Source organism: Crocodylus siamensis, chromosome 2 (genome assembly GCF_052110815.1).
Source record: "Crocodylus siamensis isolate JL-2025a chromosome 2, ASM5211081v1, whole genome shotgun sequence".
Lineage (NCBI taxonomy): Eukaryota > Metazoa > Chordata > Crocodylia > Crocodylidae > Crocodylus > Crocodylus siamensis.
Genome location: NC_143396.1, coordinates 59,086,263 through 59,110,506, shown reverse-complemented (window position 1 = coordinate 59,110,506; position 24,244 = coordinate 59,086,263). Strand labels below are relative to the sequence as shown.

The 24,244-nt window shown below is 39.1% G+C and overlaps 1 protein-coding gene across 5 annotated transcripts in view; it reads left to right on the top strand.

Moving 5' to 3' along the window:
• Positions 1–241: 241 nt before the first annotated feature.
• The window catches only part of DLC1 (DLC1 Rho GTPase activating protein), a 409,890-nt gene continuing 385,887 nt past the window's right edge, over positions 242–24,244 (top strand). For 2 of the 5 annotated variants that reach the window (XM_090035989.1, XM_090035984.1), the window contains exons 1-2: positions 1,041–1,487; positions 17,869–19,036. In XM_090035989.1, the coding sequence (XP_089892115.1) occupies positions 17,981–19,036 (1,056 nt within the window). In that variant the 5' untranslated portion in view covers positions 1,041–1,487; positions 17,869–17,980. Of the gene's footprint in view, positions 467–1,040; positions 1,502–17,868; positions 19,037–24,244 lie in introns of those variants that run through there. The other 3 variants (XM_090035987.1, XM_090035988.1, XM_090035985.1) reach the window with 3 other exon arrangements.

Genomic DNA, 24,244 nt, shown 5'->3' with positions numbered 1-24,244 from the left:
TGACTAAAAATGACCCCTACAGCCTTAATGTTGTGTGGGGGTGTGGGTTTGAGTGTTAGTAATGTGTGTTGTGTTATAACATTTATTATTAATTGATACACAAATTAAAGCCATACTGGTGATTTCCATTAGCTTACTCTCCAACTTCTACAGAGCTGTCTGTCTGGTTTTAATCAAAACCAAATGGTAATCCAAGTTCCCAGGCTGGAGCAACTCAGAGGAAATCATTCAGAGGAGGCAGAAGAAAGCAGAAAAGATAAACAGATGATCGTTTCACAAAACTTGTGTAGAACGTAGGATGTAGATGCTGTGGACTGCTCTAGAGACGTGATTCAGGCACCCTGTCAAACTGGAAAGTAGTTACAACTGTTTTATGTCAGCAAAATTCTAATATGATCAAGATGGAGTCTGTCCTTGTACTTTTGCAAAGCTGGATTTGTGTGACACTGGAGGATTCTCAGTAGAGGTAAAGCAGCATGTACCATTGCCTGTGCTATAAGAACTTTTAAACTGTAATGACATTAATTTCTCATGATCCAACTGAATTTCATCAGTAAAAATATGTTTTCACTATGAACTATATAGAATTCTGTGTGTTTCATGTTTCAAAGTGCACTGGGAATGAAAATGTGATGTTTTATTATATGTAAGCCAACTTGCTCTTTGCTCATTTCTTGCTCTGAAGTGCCAAAGAGCAAAGGAGTATTCAAAGACATTCTCCTGTCTTTGAGGATGGTAGTTCAGTTTCATATGCATGGTATATTCCTGCAGAATATTTTTGGTAAATCATCCATACTTTAAAATTATGTAACGACATCATAAATCTTCTAAATAGTTTGAGTTGTCTCAGATGTCTGCTAAATCAAAGATCTTGAAACACTATTTGTTGTCTTTTTTTCTTTTTTCCCTCCACTATGCAGTCTCTCTCTTGCTCTCTCTCTCCTGCTCACTCGCACACGCGTGCGCGCGCACGCATTCTCACACACACACACACACACACACACACACTCTACTCAAAGGCAGGAAATACTTTTCAGGCAATCTGGGCCTGGTTGTTGAGGCCCCTTTCACAAAACATCAGTCTGAATTTAGTAGACACAAGTCACTGGGAAAGGCTTGACAGAGTTCTGCTTAGTTAAGGCTCCCTCCAGCTGCAGAGGGTGTTTTTGTTAGAATCACACATTGAGCAAAACTGCTTAGAATAGAGCAATGATCTCAGCAACGAAATCTGAACTTCTGTGCTAGCAGAAACTAACTGGGAACTAATCTTTTTTTTCTTTAATGACCCTTTTTTATGGAGGTAATGTCCAAGGTCCACCCTCTCTTCATGTAGGTACGGAAGTCTTGGAATCTTAGAGGTTTTATAAACAACAACAAAAATAAAAATGATTTGAAAAATGAGGAAGTTTTCTGTAACTGGTTAAGCTGAATGTCAGTAAGCTGCATTGGAGCTTTCTACGTTCTGGATCTCAGCAGTAACACTGAAGGTAAAATATTCACAGTAAGTGGTAGACTGTATGCTAGCTATGTTTATCAAAATATGCCAGGTCTAAAACAAAATCTGCTTGTGCACTTTTTTCTGTCTTTAAAAAATATAAATGATATGCTGAACCCTGTTTATTTGCACTCTAATATAAATAGAGCTGCCTGGTCTTACTTGCATATTTTTTAATGTCCATAAAATATGAAAACTAGAAGTGCAAATGATTTCTTTTTTCACCTCTTTTGCCATTAAGGAGGGCATCTACAGCTACAGTGGCTTTTTTTCCTTAGTACTGATGCAGTGAAGCAAAACTTTGGGTAGGTTATATCACTTGGTCTTGGTTTCTACAGCTCTTTCCAAGAGCTTAGCTTCAGTCCATATGTTAGATGTTGATAAAATCTTTAAAATATTCTTTAAAGTGTAAATTCTAAATGTAAAATTTCAAGGCATAATTCCTAACAGGTCTGTAGTTTCCATCAAGCAAAATAGCAGAATTAAAAATAACTTAATGCATCTGGATAAATTGTTTGCTGTGTGATATGTTATTTAGAAAGGAAGTAAGGTAAGATTCAGTAAATGTCAAATGATCACAGTTTTGATGAAATATGAATCTCATAACTTTTAAAAAATATTTCTGGTGACATTTAGCAGTTCAAAGTTATAAAGATGATTTGTGAAGCATTTTGGAGAGAATTCAGGATATTGTATAAAATGGATACAGCATAAATGTATGTACCATTTAGTTTATGTAAAGTGAATGACTAAATGATTAAAGTGTCATGAACATTTGAACGTATATTTGATAGTAAACTATATGATAAATATTCCCTTTTATCTTTCTGTATTTCCAGAATGACAGTTGTTACACAGAAGTAATATGAGAGATTTTTTTCGTGCTTCTGTGCATCATTAAAACTCCATAGTTATTAGCCAATTAGATAACTGAACATGAGTCATCTTTTCAAATACGTTGGGGATAAGCGTGAGAAAGTTTAACTGGGTTTTTACTGAATATAGTTTCAGAATAAGGGGCTTGAAGTTTCTTATTATGCTACCAAAAGGAGAGCAAAGGTGCAAAAATGACTCCAGCAGGGGTTCAAATCTCACCATGGCAGGGCATTGGCAGCCATACTCCAAGTATTCCCAACTCTATAAAACAGAAGAAGACCTTCAGTTCAAACACCTACATGGTTCTTTTGTGTTTTTAAGGTATGGTGAACAAGGTGAAGCAAGACTGGCAGTAAGTGAAAGACAGTTGTGTATTCCCCTCGAGATCCATGGATTTCTGGGGGGAATTAACGTATAAATTATTGCTGTCGCTACTGACAGTACCTTCTCCACCTAGGACTCAAAGTGAAAACTGCATAGCCATAATGGACAGCTAAGGTGGAATTAAAGGCTCAGGAGCAATATGCTAAAAGAGTATCTCAGCATGACTCTTGTGGAATATGAGTGGAGACCTGATATCCCAGGAGATCTCTAGTCTTGATGCTTTTGCAAGAGTACACTGCATTGTCTTCAGCATCAAGTGCCCTTTCCCACCTTGACCCTGCAAGTATTTAACATTTCACAGTAGCCCCTGGAACAAGCTAAATATTTCAAAGGCAAAAACAGACTGCTTTGTCACAAACGGCTAATTGTGTGTGGTGCTGAAAAAAGCTTAACCAATGTATTTTTATGGACCTCACTGTAATGTAAAGGTACTCAACACAAGTGACAAAATAAGAGGAAAAAGATGATTTTTGTCATTTTGACTGCGATGGTTTTATGGGCTAATAGCAACTGTAATACAAAGTGACTAGCTGTCCTCGATTTCACTTAGGAAGAGGGGTTTTTTTTAATTCTTAAGATAAATGTTTGTGGCTACTCATTTTCAGTTTTGCGACAAAGCTTTTCTACCTAGTCTGCTGTCTATATTTTAATAACCAAATGAAACCTAATTATTGAATTTGGCTTAATACAGCAGTATTCAAAACATTTAATTCAGAATTTGAGAAAAGCCAAATATAAATTTATCTGAAAAAGTTGCAAAAGTTATAAAAAAGTTCTTTTGTGCTCAGAATGAATATTCTCTGTTTTAATTTTAGCTGTCCTGGTTCCATTTATATGTTCATTGTATGCTTGGAAGAATCTTCAAAGAAATTAAAAGATGAGTTTTGATTTGCAAGTGAAGTGCCCCCTTCCTACTTCTCCCTTGAAATAAGTGTTACAGAGAATTCTCATTGAAATAATACAGGAGTGAGGAGGCAAATCTTGAACACCTTAATCACATGGAATCATAGTATCAGCGTTGTCAGGGTATGTACTTGAGGGATGGTCCTCTGTTACTCCTACAGCAGAACAGGTTACATAGTATAGTAAGATTTTGGGTTAATGACATTAAACTACTTTTTGCCATTGGGTAGAAAGACAACATTGGAGTGTGTGCTCATATATAGATCTACAATGAATAAAGAAGTCACAAAATAGATGTTATGTTAGAAAAACATTCTTGGCCTTGTTAGCTCCCAAAAATTCTGTACACAAATAATTCCATGCTATAGTATTCAGAATTTTAGTAAAAAGCTTTTACCAGGGAGTTAAATGATTAGATACGCTTGAACATCCACATTTTCAGGAGGCAAAACATCTCAAGAGAAATCACCTACATGTAAAATTCTACTTGTTAAATTTTAGTGCAGTTGTGGCTCTTTTGGAAGTATGGTCTATAATATTTAAATAAAAATGAATAAGATATTTGAATGTATTTCATAATTTGTTATGTTATTTGTTTCTATTGAAGCTTTTAGAGACTGTTTATATAAGTGTAGCCCTCTGCGAAGAAGCAATCAACTCCTGCTATAATTGCTTGCTTTTCTTGAACAGAAAAAACCTCTTAGATTGAACTTAAAATGCATATCGTTTTACATTTGGCAGATTGTGCACCAACCACTGAGCATAAACACAGTAATAATCTCTTTTAAAACCTGATCATATTTTAATGGACTGTTTGTTCATTGCTCTTAATATTTATCTTTTGTTCTACTGTGGGATGTTTTGTTACGCCACTATATTATTATAGCTTATATCAAGATATAGACCTAACTATATCCAAGATAACCTTAAACTTTGGGAAAGCATGTGTTACAACGTGAACTTTGTAGATGACCCCCATGACTTTCTTCACATCTCTTGTTACTCCTCACGCTGTTTGTCCTGTCTATGTAACATTTCAGGACAGGGGCTATCTCTTGGCAAAACAGGACCTAATTCCTGATGGGAGCCTTTAGGTAATACCATAAAGTAAATCATCTTGTATGCTAGGTCAGAAAAAATCTCCAATCCCTGACTTTTCAGGAAATTTGGAATGTGATCCAAACATTGCTATGGTCAGGGGTGAGCCAATAGGAGGAATCAGAAAGGAAGTGAAATGGTTTGTTTAACAAATGACAGTTTATGAAGGAGTAAAGGATTTTTGAGGAATATTATTCTTCTTGGAAAAGCCAATAAGAAAAAAGCAATAAGATTTATTACTTATTAAAGATTAAACAGTAAACTGCAAGCTGTATCAAAGTAATCTGAATTGTATTATAACCATAGCATGTAAAAATGACAGATGCATAGCGTTCTGCAAACATCTTTGGGATTATCCTTCTTTTGACCTCCTTCAAACACACTATTATAATGCAAATGACACTCAAAACTGCCTTGGATACATTGGTTCTTCCATTCCTGAACAGGCCACAGAGGATCCAAACAAAAGCTATCAACAATCTCAACTTTTTAAAGCTAAGGTGCTTGATCTGTGTCATTCTGGACATGGCCTAGAATCAATTTAAGTGGCACTAACTGATATTCCTCTGTTGTCAGTGGCTGGAGGGTAGAGCTCCATTTTTATCTTTCTCAGCCTTTCTACAGTTTCTGACACTGAGAGACATACAATAGGGCTGTCTTGCTTAAGAGAGGTGAGAGTGATTCACAGTAATATGGTAAAATGTCTTAAGGCCTTTCTGAAGAGACCTCAAGGATTGGAAGGAACCTCAAGTGACTCAAGGGTCACAGAGTCCAACACCCTGCCAAATGCAGGGTGCTCTATTGCGATATTGCCCCAGACAAATATTAGGAATGCACCAAAGTAGTGACTGGAAACTCTATGTCTTTCACTGCAACCTTAATGTACTGAGTCCAATGAATACTCTCCCTAGTACTATTAGTGACTAAATACAGTCACCAAATGAACACACGCACATTGGTGAATTCCTCAGTGCCACCCTCACATAGCAATATCTGAAAGCAATGATTTCTACCATCTCCAGTTGGCCAAGAAGGCATTCCTGTTCTAATGGACCATCACATAGCCTCAGTTGCTTAGTCCTTCATCAATTCACTGATGGATGGATTCTTTTTTAGCCATTTAATGGACAAGGAGTTGTTGTGAAAATACTAAACAATAAAGAAATAGCATTAATAAGAAAAATAGTTGAAACATGAAGGAATAGAATCAGAATAGATGTGGCTAACAAAAAGTGGAGAAAGACTTCATGGGTTACGTGCTGTTGCACAGTTGTCATAGCAGCACCCATTGGCTATCCTGGCATTGCAGTTGCCTAGGAAACTCTCTCCCACACTGGCGCATAGTGGCCTGGACTTTTATAACCTCCCATGTGAACTAGGCATTGTGTGGCTAGGTATCAAGCCATCAGCTCCCAGGAAAACCCATGTAAGGCAGTTTTCTGCAGCATGTCTTTTCAATCACAGTTCGCCATGAGTAGGGATGATCAAAATCTGTAATTTTCATTCCATGGGGAAGTCAGTATTTAGGGGGGTGGAGGGAGAAAAAGGAAAAAAAATTCCAGATTAGCCCACCTGCTATGCCACCACTGAGCATGGAGCCTGGCAAACCCAGAGAGCTTTTGCTTGATTAAGGACTTCCAGAGTGCCCAGGCTCTGAACTGTGTGGAGTGGAGCTGGAAGTAAGGTGCCTGGGACTCTGGGAGGCTTAGATGACATTATCAGTTTTGACTGAGCAAATCAAAATGTAATTTTATTTTTTTTACATTTTTGCTTAGATTCCAAACTTCTGTCCTTCAGGAAAATTTGAATTATGAATTGTAGTTCTGATGCAGACTTATTTTTTTCCCAGTTGCATCAGACTATTTGCAGAAATGATGAAAGTGGTGATTAAGTTCTTCTACATGGCATGTACACTGGCAAATTATTCAGTATGTAATATAAATTCTTCATTGCTACCTAATCCCATCAGACTGCATGGTACAGCTGCTGATCCAGTGATTTATTTTATTAGCATTTTCAATTAATCTCTAGAGGCACTTGCCTAGATCCCTCTCAAAATCTTTTCAGTTGTACCCAGATGGGAATTCCTAGCACGCTTACTGGCAAACTCTACCTTTCCCGCTTAAATCTTAACTCTTCTATAAAATAGATCTATTGCTGACATAAGTTTTCATCGATCGACCCAACTAAATTGAATCTGAAAAAAAGAGTTTAACTGCTAATGGGATGGGTTAAAATACATTTCAGTACTTTATGTATAGCAAGTAATTGAAACCTTATTCAGTCATCTCCTAGTCACATTTCTAGGAGATGACTGAATGTGGTGTGAAAAACAGTTTTGTCCCATCTACACTTGCAGTTTAAACCATTTTCAACACCAGTTTAGCAGGAGGAATTGTTACTGACAGCCATTGTCAGCGGTAGCTCAATTTCCTATCACAAAATAGGATCAGAGCATGTAGCACTGTTCTTTAAATTGCCACTCTCTGTCACTTCTATTGAAAGCTGGAATCTCATAGGGTTCAGAAATAGTCTAGAAAAATTAAGTTGGTTTCAGCAAGAAGGCCACCTGTTGCCTGAAAACAACTCCCTATTACCCTAGCTGGGAAATGGAATTTCCATCATGATGAAAATTTTGAGATTTGGGGCAGTAAATATGAGCACTTCACTTTTTTTTTCAGTGTGGCAAGTAGCTGCCTAAAAGGCTCTTCTCCGTTTCACCTTGTCTTAGTAAGAGCATTCGAATTGGGCTTCCATCATTTCTGTTTTCCTGATGGAAAATCAGTGGTTTGGGGCAGAAATCATATTTCCCATGGAATACTAATACTTGACTAAAGCGGGGTGGCAGGGGGTATTTTTCATAAATAAAAAAACAGTGAAAGAAAATTGCGACTAACTCAATCCTTTACACTTTTACTTATTGTTTTTCTTTCTGAATAAATTATTTATCTGTGGTAGTATCTGAGTGGAGGCACACTTTTTGAGATGGTGTCTGTCAAGTTTGGGGAAAAAAAGATTGTCAGATAAATAAGACTCTACTGTCGCGTATTAGTATCAAAAGTATTCTTGGACTCTATTGTGCTCTGCTATGGAAACCAATGGCAATAGTGTCATGAAGTTCAGTGGGCATAGGATTAAGCACATTGGTGGGTTAGTTTGTTTGTTTGTGGGGGGGTTAGAGAATGACCATGATTTTAAAATATCAGCTGCTACTCCATAACATTTATGACACTCTGTTTACATTGATAATTTATTACTTGGAGAGTAAGTTAACTATCTAAGGTAGTTCAAAGCCAATCATTTATACATTTAATTTTATATGACTTTATTTTAAAGTGATTTTTATTGGTATATAGACTATCAGGCAGCCCAAAGGGCTTAAATCAAACCTATGCATCAGAAACTATTTATTTATATATTATTAGAATTAGTAATTAAATAACTTATTGACATTTTCTTAATACAAATGTTTTGACAAAGTTTAGATAAATACCTTGAAAACCAATAATATTTGGATCAAATGAGCAAGACTTTTGATCCATCTCCATGAACCTCTTGGAAATCTCACTTCACAGTTTGATGCATCTAGTTTATGGAGTCTTCATGCTAGAGCACCATCTTATGCATGGACTTATTTTTATAGTGTACTAGTCTTTATAAAGAGTTTAAAGTCATAAGTACCATGGTGTTTTTTTGAAGTGAAATGTAACGGGTATATTCTAATATATGTCAGTATGTATAAAGCGGGATACATAATGACTTCCAATGAGAATAACGAAATTGATTCCCACAAGAAAAAGGACATCCTTACAAAATTGGAAGGGTGAAGCTAATGGCTTCTAACACATGGTCTCATGGATTGATTAAGTTTTTATTTGAACTCTGTTAGAAAATGCTAACTTGCAGTAGAATTTCTGTTAGGAATTATGGACTTGGATACATAACCATCATGGCTACATTATCACTCCTACACTACCATAAATTGTTTATATCCATCAAAATTTATCTAAAGAGGTTTTTTTCTTTATAGACATAAAAATAAAATTCATGGAAAATTTCTTATGTTGAGTAAAAAGTATATATTAGATTTTTGCTCCTTCAGCTTCCTGATGAGATTCATTCTCGTTTATATACAGAATTTCACTAGTCATAACTCTGGACACACTTATATTGGTTTGAACTTGGTATATATCAGATTAGCTTGCACCTCCAAATTACTGCAGTCCTTCCTGCCCAGCCCCAGCACAGGCAAAGCCCCCTCCTGCTAGAATATCAACAAAGTCCTCTAACTCCGTAGGCTTGTGGTTTGGATCTGGCTTGCAAGGCCACTGATAAGGAGTTGGTAGTGTTACAGTGGTGAGAGGCTTTGCCTATGCCACAGCTGTCCATATGATTGTGTGTGTGTGTGGAAAGGGGACATCCTAAGTTACTGAGATACTGTAATGACCTATAAAATATTTTTTTATTATTAACCTCTGCTACCTGTATGTGTACCAATGATTTAATCTGCAAAGTGCACTTCCAGAATCCATGGTCTCAGTGAACTATCTCAAAATAGATTCTCTGGTGAGATTACTTCTTTGATTGTTCCAAAATGTTGGTCAGGAATTTGGAGGGTATATCACCAGGATGTTGCAGCTATTTGTGTTTTCTTTTTATCTACCAGTTTTGATACTGACATTATGGGGTTAGCTCTAGTGGGTATATTTTTCTGTCATCAATATTGACAGTATCATATTTGCTCTTTTTTTCTGATCACCTGAAGAAGAGTGTCTTGCATATGAAAGCTTATCTAACTTTATCCCAACTATGCAGTTGGTTCAATGAAAGATATCCTTGCCTAAGAAATCCTTGCCTCTCCCACAAGCTCTTGTTTATAATTCCTAAAAAATAAATGCCTCTAGTTGTGCATGCTGATAATAAATTGAAGATTGCAGAAAAGATTTTTCTCAAAAAAAATCATATCACAAGCAAAGATAATAGTCAGCATTGTGTATTTTTCTGCATTGAAAAGGCTATACCATTCATGCATGCATACATGTATATAGTTTTGTAGATGCTCACAAGCACATCACAAAACCTAGTATTAAACCTAGGTCCTCTCCCCTACCTTTGGCAAATTCAAGAGGAGGTTGGATGATCACCTGTCTGGGGTCTTGTGAACCCAGCATTCATTCCAGCCTGTGGAAGGGGGTCAGGCTAAATGATCGTTCAGGTCCCTCCTGACCCTAGCTACCATGAAACAATGAAACTATGAAATTGACCATAGCAGTGTAAGCTTTTTTCCCTACTGAAGAAAGTATCATCTTAGAAAATTCTTCCATCTTTCCTAGATTCAAGTATAAAGTCAACTTTTTTTTAAACAGTCGTGTATGAAAGAAAAAATATAACTGTTTAATATCACACCCTATAATGCACTCTTTTGCCAATAGATGGTAAATAAATGCAAAGGAATCTGGATTGAAACCCTAGATCTGGGGTTCATCTGTACTTTACCTTGTTGATTATCAGTCATGGTGCTGTGGCACCCTGAGGTGCCTTGAGGTTCTTTCAAGGGTGTTGTGAGGTGCCGCATAATGTTAGCACCATTCAGTGTGCAAATATGATTTATAAGATAAACCCCGAGATTTCAAACAGGAATCTATTGTGTTAAAACACTGTGATCACTTGTGGCCTTTCTGCATTCTTTGCATCCATAGTCAAAAAAAAAAAAAAAGGGAAAGTAAAAGCTGGCATTTTCCAAGGGGTTCCTTGAGTCTAAGAAGGGGTTCTTTGATTCTAAAAAGGTTGAGAAACACTGCTTCACCTTATATTCTTGTGCCAGGATATCAATCTTTAGAATGCCAGGATATCTACACCAGGTATTTAAAATGCTGAGTATATCTCAGAAATGAGGACTGTGTGGACTGCAAGTCCACACAGGGAAATCTTAGAGTAGCTAGCTGAGAAAGGTACTAGGGAATGAATTAAGTGCTGAGCTATTTATAAAGAAACTTCTATTTCATAGAATCATGTCATAGAATCATAGAAGGCAGGTTGGAAGGGACCTTGTAGATCTTCAAGTCTGACCCCCCGCCTGGGTGGGAGAAAAGACTGGACTCAAATGAGTCCAGCCAGGTAGTCATCAAGCCTCTTCTTAAAGATCCCCAGGGTAGGAGCCAGCACCACTTCCCTAGGAAGTTGGTTCCAGCTCCTAGCCGCCCTAACTGTGCAGTAGTTCTTGCAGATGTCTAATCTAAATCTACTCTCTAATAACTTGTGTCCATTGTTCCTTGTCATAGTTTCCTGTAAAGTCACTGAAATGGCTAACGGTATATACAGGCATTACATTTAGATTTATCTAACCAGGATTAGGTTCATCTAAATGCCCAATTGTGCAGGTGTGCAAAGGGCTTAAATTGCTCCCAAAATGGTGTGCCCAATCCAAGTTAGTTCACCTCAGGAGGTGCACTATCTTAGATCAAGAAAGGACTAGTCCAATATAGTAAAGGGTTAATCCGATCATGGGAAACGTCTGTTCACAAGTGCACCCCAAGGGACGACAGGGTCGAACAGTCACAAACTCCTCCATGACCATTTCAGGCTGGACATAAGGAAGAACTTCTTTACTGTCCAAGCCCCCGAGGTTTGTAATAGACCGCTGCCAAAGGTGGTTCAAGCACCTACTTTGAATGCCTTCAAGAGACATTTGGATGTTTATCTTGCTGGGATCCTATGATCCCTGCTGACTTCCTGCCCCTTGGGCAGGGGGCTGGACTCGATGATCTCCCGAGGTCCCTTCCAGCCCTAATGTCTATGAAATCTATGAAATCCATAATATTATGAATACCTGCACACATTCGCAGCTCAGTCCTGGGGTTCAGAAAGCCTGGCTGCTTGCCCCAGCCCCAGGGCTGCATTATTCCCACCCCTCTGACCCTAACTGGATTATTTTTAGTCCCCACCAACTTCTCGCCCCCGTCAATTGGGCAACGCCCCCATGACCCAGCAACCTCACCCCATGAACCTCCTAGCCCCACTGATCCCACCTGCCCCTCCCACACACCCCAAGTTACTTGCATCAGGTTCCTCACATGGCTCTTAGGAGGGGTGAACAGCTGTATGTGCCACTCTTGGTTTATGTTTAGACAGCTTAAAGTAAGTTGTGTGAACATAGAGCAGGTGCAGCTAATGGCTGTAAACACTGTATGTCTTCCACTGGATGGTGAAAAGCCAAACTAGAAAGATAGCTGTGTAACTTGGCTACCTTGTGTGTGACGTGAATTTATAGGGCACAGGTCCCATTTGCTTATACTTCTTTAAACAATATTTGCTGGCTTGGATCACACTCAAATTAGGGCTAAATAGAAATAATTAAGCACTTTTTGTTGCTCTCTTCTGTGTGTATCTTATCTCTCAGTAGTTTAATGACGTAGTTGTTCACTTTTTATAAATATATGAGAACACAGCCTAATCTTTGTGCTATTCCAGTACATAAAATGTTTGTCTCCCACTTAGTAAGAAATAAATGGACTGTACATTTGGGGTAGCTGCTGAATTGATCTTTTACTTGTACTGCTTTGTCTATCTTTACCTTTGGTGAGCCAATTAAGTAATTCACATTCTTTAATATTTACTCTAAAATCTTCATTTTAACTGAGAATCGGTAGTACATACCTTAAAGGTGGTGGTACCTGCTGGCTTGCTGACATCACATTGAGTGCCTGTACACAAGCATGGAAACTGCTCCCATGTGCTGTAATTACAGCCCATCAGATCAGACTCGATTAATCGAGTTTGCTGGAGCTTGATAATCACTGCACTCCTGCAGCCTCCCGTGTCTCATGTATCAGCAGCTCCGTGCTTCAAAATGGTGATGGCGGTGCTTGAGCTAAATCTTGTTCAATGAACTTTAGTTCAAGTGCTTCCACTGCCATTTTGAAGCATGTAGACACTTATACACAAGATGCTGGGGTGCTTTATTTAAAGAGGCTCTCAGAAAACTCATACCCAAAAGATGAAAATGTTGTTGAAGTATTCAGTGTTTCAGATACTAAGTTTTCTGTCAAAAAAAAAAAGAAATCAGTGAAAATTGACACTTTCCACACACACACACGTGTACATACACACACACAACCATATGTCCAAATGAAGCTTAAATTTAAATCAGCCATACTGGTCAGTGTATTTTGCTGACATTTCCTTTACCCTTTGAAGGACCTCCAAAACTGACAAGTCTAATAAATTCCATGGAGGTGCTCAGATAAAGCAACAAGAATTCTTGCATTCCTTCTCTTCCTTTTTCTAACAGTCAATGCCTTAAAAGCTTAGTTGACTTCCCTCACTAAAAGTAGTCCTAGCTGATGATAGCAAACAGAGATTCTCCCTTAGTTTAAGTGATAGGAATAAGTATCTTTGGAGAAGAGAGTCTGGATTTGGTTCTCTCATAATCATAAAGAATATGAAGCCCTGAAGTTTGTTAGTGACCATGGATGTCTTACAAAACTAATCCACCCATCAGAACTGGAAATGAGCTGAATTTAATATTTTTTCTCTTGCTTCATGGGAAAGCTGCAAGCAGTGGAAATATGGGTCTATTTTGGTGATTGTGGTGATCATTGTAAAAAGGGACAATGGAAAGTTTTTCTCCTCCTAGTAGGGGAACCAAGATTAAGCAAAAGAGATTAAGAAAGAAGCTCCCCTCACAGAAAAAAAAACACTCCAATACTCTTGCAACTGAAACATTTTAAATATTTACATAAACAGAATAAAGAGTCTCCTTGAAGCAGCAGGGGAGATTGGAAGAAAAGGGGTGGTTATGGAAATGAAAGGTTATTCTTCAAAGGTGAGTGAGGAGCTGAGAATCAGGGCTGTGTCTAATTTTGCCAGGTGTTTCATTTTGAAGCTGTTTCAATGTGTTTTGAACTCAAAACAGTAAAATCGAAATGAAACAAAGGGTTTCAAAATAGCTTTGAAACAAAACAAGGACAGTCAAAACATTTTGAAAGTTACAAAACATTTTGCGTTTCAAAGGCAGGCTTACTTGGCTTTAGTGCCAGTCCCAGATGGCAGTGGCAGCCTCCTCTCATCCAGCGCACAGGTCTGGGGGCTTGCACCCCAGGGAGGAGTCCAGCACAGCACTGCAGTCCTCCTGGTGGTGCAAGCCCCCAGATCTGTGCGCCGGATGAGAGAAGGCTGCCATTGCTGTCTGTCCCAGCAGTCTTCTTCACTGCTGGGCACAGCCCACGACCAGCACCAGTCCCAGGTGGCAGAGGCAGCCTCATCTCATCTGGGCTGTGCCGGACTCCTCCTTGGGGTGCGAGCCCTGGGATCTGCATGCCAGATGAGAGGAGGCTCAGGGTGCAATCTTCTCCGGTCCCAGGCAGCAGCAGCAGCCTCCTCCCATTTGTCATACAGTTCCAGGGGTCTGCACCTCTGGGAGGAGTCTGGCACAGCCCCACAGCCCTCCCAGGGATGCAGACCCCCAGTTTTGTGTGCTTGATAAGAGGAGGCTGCCACTGCCAGCAGGTGTCACGAGTTGTGTTTTGAACAGTTTGAGGTGCAGTTTCCCAGAAAGCTCTGCACCTATCTCCTTGAAACTTGGCAGGTTTCATACCCTCAGAAGGGGCTACCATCCCTGTAATTTCCATTCAAATCAGGCAAGCAATGACAAAGCTGTAGGCATTTTCATGATTCCCCATTATAGCCTATGGGTGAAACGTCAAACTGCGTTGAAACAGCAAAACAGTTTCAACTAAATGAAATGAGACAGTGCTTCAAAACAAAACAAAATGATGAAACAAAACACTGTCCTTTTGAAACGGTGAAATGGGCGTCAAAACAAAATGACGGTGTTTTGCATAGCCCTACCAAAAATCGCATTCATAGATTTAGGAGCAAGAAGTCCTCCTCTGAAATGTTGGGTGGGATGTAGTAGGAAATAGTGGCTTCTGAATAGAGTTGAAGAATAGAGTAGAAGAAAACAAAGGACTCTTCCCCTAACAGCAGTGAGAGGACTAGAGGGGAAACCATTTTCTTATGGGCCGTGTTCTGGTGGACAATCCAGACCATTACCACAAGGGTAATTGGGTGTCCACTAAGCTCAGAGGTCCCTGTCTGAAAAGAGAACATGGAGAGTGGGGAGGAAGAAAGTTGAGTAACTACCGACCATGCTGGCAAATTTCATTCTGCTCTTCAGAAATATAACAACCGGGGTCTTCACCCTGAATGGCAGAGGAGGCAGAGGCAGAGGCAGTGGCAGGGGCCAGGCCAGACTCTGCTGGCTGCAACAGCAGTGGCTGGAGCAGCAGTGATGGTGGCTGCCATTCTTGTGTTCCCTGTAAGCGCACTCCTTGTTGCGCTACTGCTGCTCCTCCCACAAGTCAGAGAAAAGTTTGTCTCATGTCATTTTTTAGTAGGTGAGAGGAGAATACTTTTCAAACTAAAAGCAAAACATGATTATAATATGCATATACATTTACAGTTGAATGGTCAGTCTTTCAGTAGGTCCAGCTAATCATTCATCTTATAAGGAGAAAATCTTTGTCCAAAGATTCTTTTCCAGCATGGATGTGGTTAGAAGATGGCTCTTTAATTATTTTATTTTAGAGAACAATGTAAGTTTCCTTGTCATTTATTTATTTGTCTTGCATTTCAAGCAAAGCATTCAATATTCTCCCGTTTAATCATTCATCTGCTCGCCAGCAGACAGCCAAAGCTAGTGTGATATCACAAGTAAAACAGAAGGGTTCCTAAAGTGAGATTTATTTGTTTTTCATCCCCCATGAAATATAACCCTCCACATCCAAAAATGAAAAACAGTAAGGGATCTGTTCTCCCCTCTCGGCACACATGTAACTCCATTTAACAGTAGTGGAAGTAATACACAGCTATTAACCCTTAGACAGCCTACCAAAAGAATGCTTGGGAGGCCAAGTATAGAGGTCACTTGGAATTTGGGCAGTCTACTGCTTTACGCTAAGAATCCCTGTGTTCCTGCCTTGATTCTTTCACAGACCTTGGAAAGCTGCTTACCCTTTTCTGACCTCTGCAAGTCAAAGTAAAACGCAGCGATCTTGTAATGGTAACACAATTGTTTCTAAAATGCTTTGGGATCCCTGGATAAAAAGTGTTGCAGACCTAAACACTTCTCTTCCTTTTCCCATTTGCGGGGTGCGGAGGGGGAATAAACACTTAGACATAATAAGAAGTACATGTGAAATGAACTTCAAGGCATTGAAAATTTACGTAATCAATCTACTTTGCATTTTAAAAGTTAGTATAGGAAAAGGGAGAATCTTGAAGCAGAATCACTGTCTTACTACCAAAGTTTGACTGTGAAAGGGGTTTTGGGTGTTGTATTTTTTTTTTTTTTGGTTATTCTTTGGGTTTTTGTTTTTGGCCCGGTGCTGTGTGTTATTTTCCGTTTTCCTCAGCCTCCCACACTCTAATGACTTGTGCCTGGAATTTTGTTTCCTATGACTATATTTTCTTTTTAAGCACAAACGCCACAGAGTTGGAAAATGTGAATGAGAAATAAAGCTGGCTGTCCTAAATGGAGGTTAAAGATTTCAGATTATGCACAACATCTTTCTAAAAGTCACTAAGGGTATAATTTATGAAAATGCACAGTCATAATTCTGCTTTTCTTTCAAGCTTCCTACTTCTATGCCTTCAGGCATGTGATTTGTCAGGACAGTCTAAAGGCCTAGTGGGCAATCGGGACTTGCTGTAGTGGACTGAAATGACCCAGAACAAACTCAGTAGTTAATCTTCTTTATTGCTGAAATCAATAAGCAGATCCATGCTAAGTGTTGACAGTTCTTATGTAGGGAGTGAAAAGTAGAAGTGTCTGCTCCTTGAACCTGTAATTTGTTACAGGCCAGTTGGGGTTTTTTTGTTTTTATTTTGTTTGCGGGTTTTTTTCATTATTTGATAAAGAACTTGTTCTAACTTTCTTTGTAATGCAAAATTTAAATATCTGTATTTTATTTTTGTCTGATGGTTTATGTATTTAAATGTCAAAGTGATTTAATAAATATATATGAAACATTAACTTTTAAACTGTCATAAAAAAGGCACAGTTGTGGGCCCTTAATTGCATTAGGAATTAATTACTTATATGACTAGCCTTACCAAGTTAAGTGGGGATACTTTCTGACCCAAGCAAATCAAAATGTAGTGATATAACTGTTGTATAATGTTTTCAACTTATTGATTAATCCTCAAATTCTCTGTTCTCTGCCCACTTGTATTTAAAAGTAACAGGAGTAAGACACATATTGGGCACCTATACATGGGCTCCAGTGCATTTGGATTAGGACGCAGATCAAGTCTGCTGGAGCGTCGTGATTGGAAAGCTCCAGCATCTCATTTATTCAACATCCCTGTGTTTCAAAATGGTGGTTTAAAAAAAGCTCATTTAACAACCTTCAGTTAAAGCATCCCTGCCATCATTTGGAAATTTGGGATGCTGAATGCACAAGAAGCTTTGGGAATTTTAATTAGAGCGGCCTTTCGAGTTAAAATGTCCCTGGGAGCCGCCCAAGTTAAAATGTGCCCCCACCCACCACAAAGCGTGTGTAAAAACACCCCTTAACTCTTTGAATGTTAGCATTTCTCACAGCTGACCAGATGCAAGGTAAGGAGGACATGTATGAACATCCCTTTACTAATCCTTAGGTACAGACCCAGCTCTTCAGACAGCAACCTGAAAACTGTACTTTATGGGTTTCATTGCATGAAGAACAAACACAAACTAATTTTGTGTGTGATAGAGTCACAAGATTTGATAATGTTGATATCCATGGAAATGGATATCTCATGACAGAAGTAGTGAAGAGACTTATTGTCAAAATCTGGCTTGTAGATCCAGTTGCCTATTCATAAGCATGTTTATAACATTTTTATTTACTTAATTTTGGAGAGTAATCAGAAAGAAAGTTATGTTAAAGTATGCTTAATGTCAAGTTTGTATGATACTACTACAGCTATTAAACAAAATAATATTTTTAAATTCCTCCCTTTCAATCTCATGCTCTATAAATTTGCTTTTACATTTTCATTTAAACTATCCCTACCCTTCCTTTTTACTTTGAATTTGAATCAGCTTATTCTATTTTTATTTCTTACAGATGTTAGCATGATGAAAATCTCTCCCATTTTGGAGCAGCACATTGCAGCCATGTCATCTCCTCTGGTCCTGTATGGAATGTATCTTGCAGCCTGTTGTTGAACTATTATGACATGTCTCTAGCAATCAGAAAGAGAAGCTGGGAGGAACATGTGACCCAATGGATGGGACTGGCTTTTTCTCCTGTTGAATATAATACAGCATGCCGTCATGGACTTGTAGTTGATAACTTGCAGGCAAGTATGGAAAAAGATGAAGTTTTGAGTGCTAGCCGGAAAGAAAAATCTGCTTCGTTACCAGACTGCTGTCATAGTGGGGAGCTGATTGGCTTCCCAGCAAAGCTGCTTAGCAATATTTCGAAAGAAGTGGATGAAAATGACAACCATGAAGATGAGGAGCACTTTCTGGAGGCCAGTACAGAAACTTTGGTCCATGTTTCTGATGAAGATGATGATTATTCAAATCTTAGTTTGGGTAAAATTAACCACCACATCACTTGTACTGGACAGAAATCAAAAGACAAAGAAAAGGGTTTAGGAGGAGCTGGCTCCTTAACGATGGTACCAAAAATGGAAATAAACAAGGAATCTAATGTGTCTGGAACAATAGAAGTCATTAATGAGCTCGACTATGCCACCATTTCCCAAGAAAGAATGGAGGAGGAGGACATGTGCAGTAGTACTGGGAAAAGCCCAGTGCTTTGTAATTGTAAAGGGTTGTGTGAAGTATTACACAAAGGTGTACCAAGAGAAACCATCTCTCATTCTCTGAATGTGAAGGAAATAACTGTGCCTGGGAAACAGCTGCTTCATACTGCTGTAATTGCACAACAGCGTAGGAAATCTGATGCTTCTAAAGATGGGCTTGGAAAAACTGACAATACTGTGGTACAGGATAAGCTTTCCCCTGGTCCATGTTCTGGCAGTGGCAGACAACCATTCTCAAAATCTGCACCCAAGGATTACCTTGTGCAATCTTCTCCTTGTTCCCGTATCATGCCAGTGGATAATGGCTTGGATGAATGTGTTTTCACAGAACCTCAAATGGGCCCTGAAAAAAAAAATCTTACAAATGTCGCTCCAGTGGAAGACATCCAGTGTTTACATTTTCAGGATGATCTGGCCACTCATGAACCTGCAGACAGTCAAGTGAAACTGCGTAAAAGAAAGGTAGGACATATACAAATTACAGTGATTGTTTTTAGGGGAGGGGGGGAGTGACATAGTCCCAACTTTTTCTTAGCTAATCTTTGAGAAACAATTTGAAAATATAAGTGTTTGCCTATTTTATTTATAAGATATAAATATGTTTACTGTGTGAATTTGGTATGTTCCTTAATCATTTTCCTTTCAATAATACATTTTAATTCATCTGTTTGTGTTACTAATCATAGTTGAGTCAGCAAGCACCTACCAGAGCTTTCCACTCTCACTGTGAGATTTTTTTATTGGTATCAGAGATCCAAGTGATATTTGCAGCGATACAAGATCCTTGTTTAAAGTAGATGGCGGGTACAAGAAGGAGATTGCCGCAAACTTAAAATGTTCCAGAATGGTTTATGTCATTGATGCTGTGAAGTGCACCAAAAAACAATCTGAATCCCATGAGAAACAGGTCTTGCAAAACAAAAACAAAAAAATGTCACTCATCTATTGAGAGTGGATGCCCTTGACATTTTGCAATTTTAAAGCAACAAAAGAAAATTCAACTGGCTCGTCGGACAGGGAAAACAAGAATTATTCCAAAATTTCAAGGGCCAGCTCCTAAAATCTAAATGGGCAAAAAATTGCTATTGGCTTCCAAGGGAGGAGTTCTGCTGGCAATGAGACCACAGGACTCCATTCCAAATCTGGCTACGCTACCTATGTTATATAGTCTCACTAATATTCAGTGCCTCATTGCTGACACTTCTCTCTTGCATTTCTTGGCAACATCCAGAATGAGGACCAACACCCAGCCTGTTTGTCTTTTTTCAGAAATCTGGTTTCTATAAATTGTGGTTTTAACATCAGATGAGCTCTGTAGTGTCTGTTTCACTAGATCAAAAATGCTTAAGTAAGAACCAGGATATCCAAACCCCTCTATGCCAACACAGCATCCTGAGTTGCTGGCCATCACTCCCTTGTGTACACTGTTTGGTAATATTAACACTCAATAAGATGGTGTTATGTTTGGAAGCCACAAGTGACTTTTGCAAAAGGCTCTTGCAAGTTTCAAACCCCATCTTACTTTAGCATGAAATGGTATAATTCAGAACTCTGTAATGTTCCTTAAATTCTCTCTCAGCATTTGTTACCATGACTTTATTAGAAATAAGAAGATGGGACTGAACTGCCTGACCAGCAGTAATTACCCTGAAATTCTGAAATTTACCCCTCTCGTGCATGTTTCTAAAAAAGACAGGTAGCATTTCCATCCAAGAAGCACATCACAGCACTGACTTACTGAGGTTGGCTTAAGTTATTATGAAGTTGTCAGCAGTTCTGCTTGCAGTGCATCACTTCAGTTTTTTATCAAATACCATTGCTAATATTGGCCTGCACATTTACACAGATTCATTTAATAATGTGTTTTTAAGATCATATCATTATTATTTTTAAATGACTAAATGCTGTGGTATGGCTAATAATGCCCACATGGGACTGTGATGCAATATGATCAGAAGCATGATTCTGGTACTTCCAGCTGATGTGTATATGCATTGATGTGTATAAGTGAAATAGGAATATATTACATACTAGAGCTGTGTGAAACAGCACTGTTTTGTTTTGACTTCTGTTTCACCATTTTTATGGGGCATTGTTTTGTTTCAAGTTACATTTAATTTTGAAGCACTGCTCTGTTTCATTTCATCAAAACTGTTTTGCTGTTTTGATGCTGTTTTGATGTTTCACCCATAGGCTATAATGGGGAATCATGAAACTCCCTATAACTTTGTCATCTACATCTTTGTAATTTCTTGTCTGATATGTATGAAAACAGCAGAGAGGGTAGCCCCTTCTGAGGCCACAAAGCCTGTCAAGTTTCAAGGAGATAGGTGCAGGGGTTTCTGGGAAACTGCACCTAAAACTGCTGACAAGCAAAACTCACGTCATGTGGGTGTGTTAAGGTGCAGTGGGGTGAAAACAGCGGGCACTGTAGCCCCTACTGAGGCCATGGTTTCAAGGAGATAGGTGCAAGGGTTTCTGGGAAACTGCAGCTCAAGCTACTGACAAGCAAAACTCATTACATGAGTGACTTTGTGTGTGTGTGTGTGTGTGTGTGTGTGTGTGTGTGTGTGTGTGTGTTAAGGTGCAGCTGTTTTTCCATCCCACCCCCAGTGCACTGGGATTGGAAGGGACCTCAGGGAAGGATCACAGTCACTAGCCAACTACACAGTCAATATCAGAGCAGTCCTTCCCCCCTTTTCCCCCTCCCTCTCCTTACTTTCTGTTTTCCTGCCGGCAAGACCAGCTTCGAAACTGAAAACTTTCAGAACTTTCAAAACGTTTTGAGTGCCCTAGTTTCCTTTCAAACCTATTTCAAAGCCTGTCATTTCATTTTGATTTCGCTGTTTCAAGCTCAAAATGAGTCAAAAGAGCATCAATATGAAACACCCGGTGAAATTTCGCAGAGCCCTATTACATACCTGGTAGATGAAGGATGTAGCACAACAGTATATCTGTGGCCTGTGTATATAACAATGGGATTTAAAAACTGGGAGTCTTAAAGATGCTAGCAAAGTTCTGGTGCAATGGGGTGGTACTGAACTGAAAGAAGGGGCAAAGCCAAGTTGCTGTAAAGGGGAAAAGTATCAGGGCGAGGGGTAGTCACTTAAAAAGGTGAGCACCACACATATTAAGAAAACTGAAGAGGACTTTGTGTTGCAGAGAACAGAAGGAGTTTCCAAGTCTCGGAAAATGAGCCTTGATTAAAGCAACCTTTTTTATCCAATCCTTGTATACATATGGTAAAAGGAAAGAATGCTGATCTATTGCTGCTTCTTCATATTATCTCTCTAGGTTTCACTTTGAAAATGGTTTTCCTTCTTTGAGGACTTATCACTTAAATGTAATCATATGTTTTTCTACAAGAAGTATTACCTGCTTTTAGCACTAATAATCTCTAATACAAAATGTCTCACTGTTTATAAACCACTTTTATACTAGAACAAAACATTAGGGAAAAAAAGAGAGTTGAAACCAAATCTACCCATAAAAGTCAAGTGTTTGCTTTCCAGTGACTAGAAGACTTAAAGAATTGGTAATGGGATACAGAGCCTTTTCTCTCAAGGTCAGAAGTTCAAATCTAGCCCAAATACTGTGGCTGGAGATTGAAACATACCAATCTTTGATGGATGTTCAAGGTCTAATGTGAAATAAAGTTGAGGGTCTCAATCTAGTGCCAAATATATAAGTGCCCATTTCACTAGAAAACCACATAGCAGGCACTTAGGACCAAGTTGCAATGATATTAATAGTAAATATGCATAGATGGCTTATCATATTTTTAAAGAGTACCTAATTTCTTTTAATTTCAATAGTATATAGGCACTTAGACACCATTGGATGCCAGTATTCCTAAGGTGCCTAAATACTTTTAAAATTATGGCTCCAAATGATATTCCTTAGTTGTTTCAGTTGAGAAGCCAAGGAATAGACATACCCAGTGAGCTGCCTTCTTACCTTTAGGCTGCATATGGACATTCTGGAAGGTTAGGGGGAGGTTAAATCATATTTAAAATAGCCATCTGATCTAAGATAAATCAGGATGGGGAGCAACTGGGGAGATTTTGGGCCAAGCAGGATCAAGGGGGAAAATAGGATGCACAGGGAATCTGGGGGGCAGGTGGGGTCCATAGAGGAGATCAGGGGGCAGGCGGAGTCCTGGGGGGGAGTTGCTGGGGTCTGGGAGGGTTTGGCAGGATCAGGGGCTTTGGCAGGATCAGGGAGTTCTCTTCCCCACTTCTACCAGGATGAGGGGCTATTTTTATTCTCCAAACCCCCCGCCCCCACACAAACAACCTCCCCCAGCAAACCTACCACCCATCCCTCCCTCTCCTTCTGCCCCTCCCCCATACAAACTAACTTCCTCAGTTCCTAGCATTGGCAAATGCTGATAAAACTGGCACCAGAAGTAACTTGTGGGTTGTGGGGCTTGGTGAGGGGGGGAGGGTATGGCTACTCCAGTGGGGAAGCTTTCTGTCTGGGGAAGAGGGCTTGGGGGTGGGGGGAGGAAAAGTATAGCCCTGGGGTTGAAGCCAGAGGCTGGTCTTTCGCAGTCCTGGGGCTGAACTGGGAACTGTACAGAAGTTCAGTTAGATTGGTCTCACTAGACCCAAGCTAAATTAAACTACCTTAGAAGTACACTTAATTAGATTGTCCTGGCCATTTTTAGATTGATATAACTATCTAAACTTCTGTACAGTTTGTATGTAGATCCACCTAACTACTGTAAGATCCACACCTGGGTGAACTAAGTTCAATCAGGTGGCCATTCTTAATGCAATCTAACCTCCCCCTAACCTTCCCAAATGTCTGTATACAGCCATAGAGTTGCTCCCTGAAAATCCAGATTGAGGCTCACCAGTGTGATGGAGTGGGGGGGAATCTTGTTCTGTCTGCTGTTGTGCTCCCATTGTAAATAAACACAAGATTTTAGCCTCCAAGGCTGCCACTTTGGCATCTTTCACCAACACCAGCTTCATTTTAATTAAATACTTTGTTTGTGAAAGACATACTGGACCAGTTTCAATTATGAAAAGCAATTTTTATAAATAGTCAGGCACAGTTGGTATCATACTTTTCCCATTTCTTAAACTTGCTTCCTCCTTGAGTCATAGGAAGTAGATGTACTTTCTAGTTGTGTAGCTTGCCCCACTTTTTTACATTTTCTGAAGGAGACTTATGGAACAATAGCAGGGCCTTAGGTTGTGGCACAGCAGTTGATTATGATGGTGTTTGAATAGTTTATTTCACTTTGTGTTTTTATATTGATTGCAAGATGCATTATCATGATGGAATTTCCAAAACATGGATCTGATACCTATTAGCATTAGTGCACATCAAAAGATTAAATTACTAAATTATGCATTGTCAGTCTAATTACTCCCTTTGCAAGTTTGCACCATTTAAAGAAAAATGTTGTAATTGTTTAAAAAATAATAGCTTCAGTTGAGAATAAGAGTACATCCCTGATTATCCAGAGGTCTGAAGAAATACCCCAAATTAATGGATAATTAAGATTGATGGCAGATCAGACTTTGAAGTGTCTTTTCACTATGAACAAACTTCAAAGCCTGCATAGGCCAGCCTCCTTAGTTATAGGGACCTGGCTGCCTTCCTCAAGTCTTGCTAACTCTGATTTTCCCTCTGGAACTTATTAGCTCTGAAGGGCAG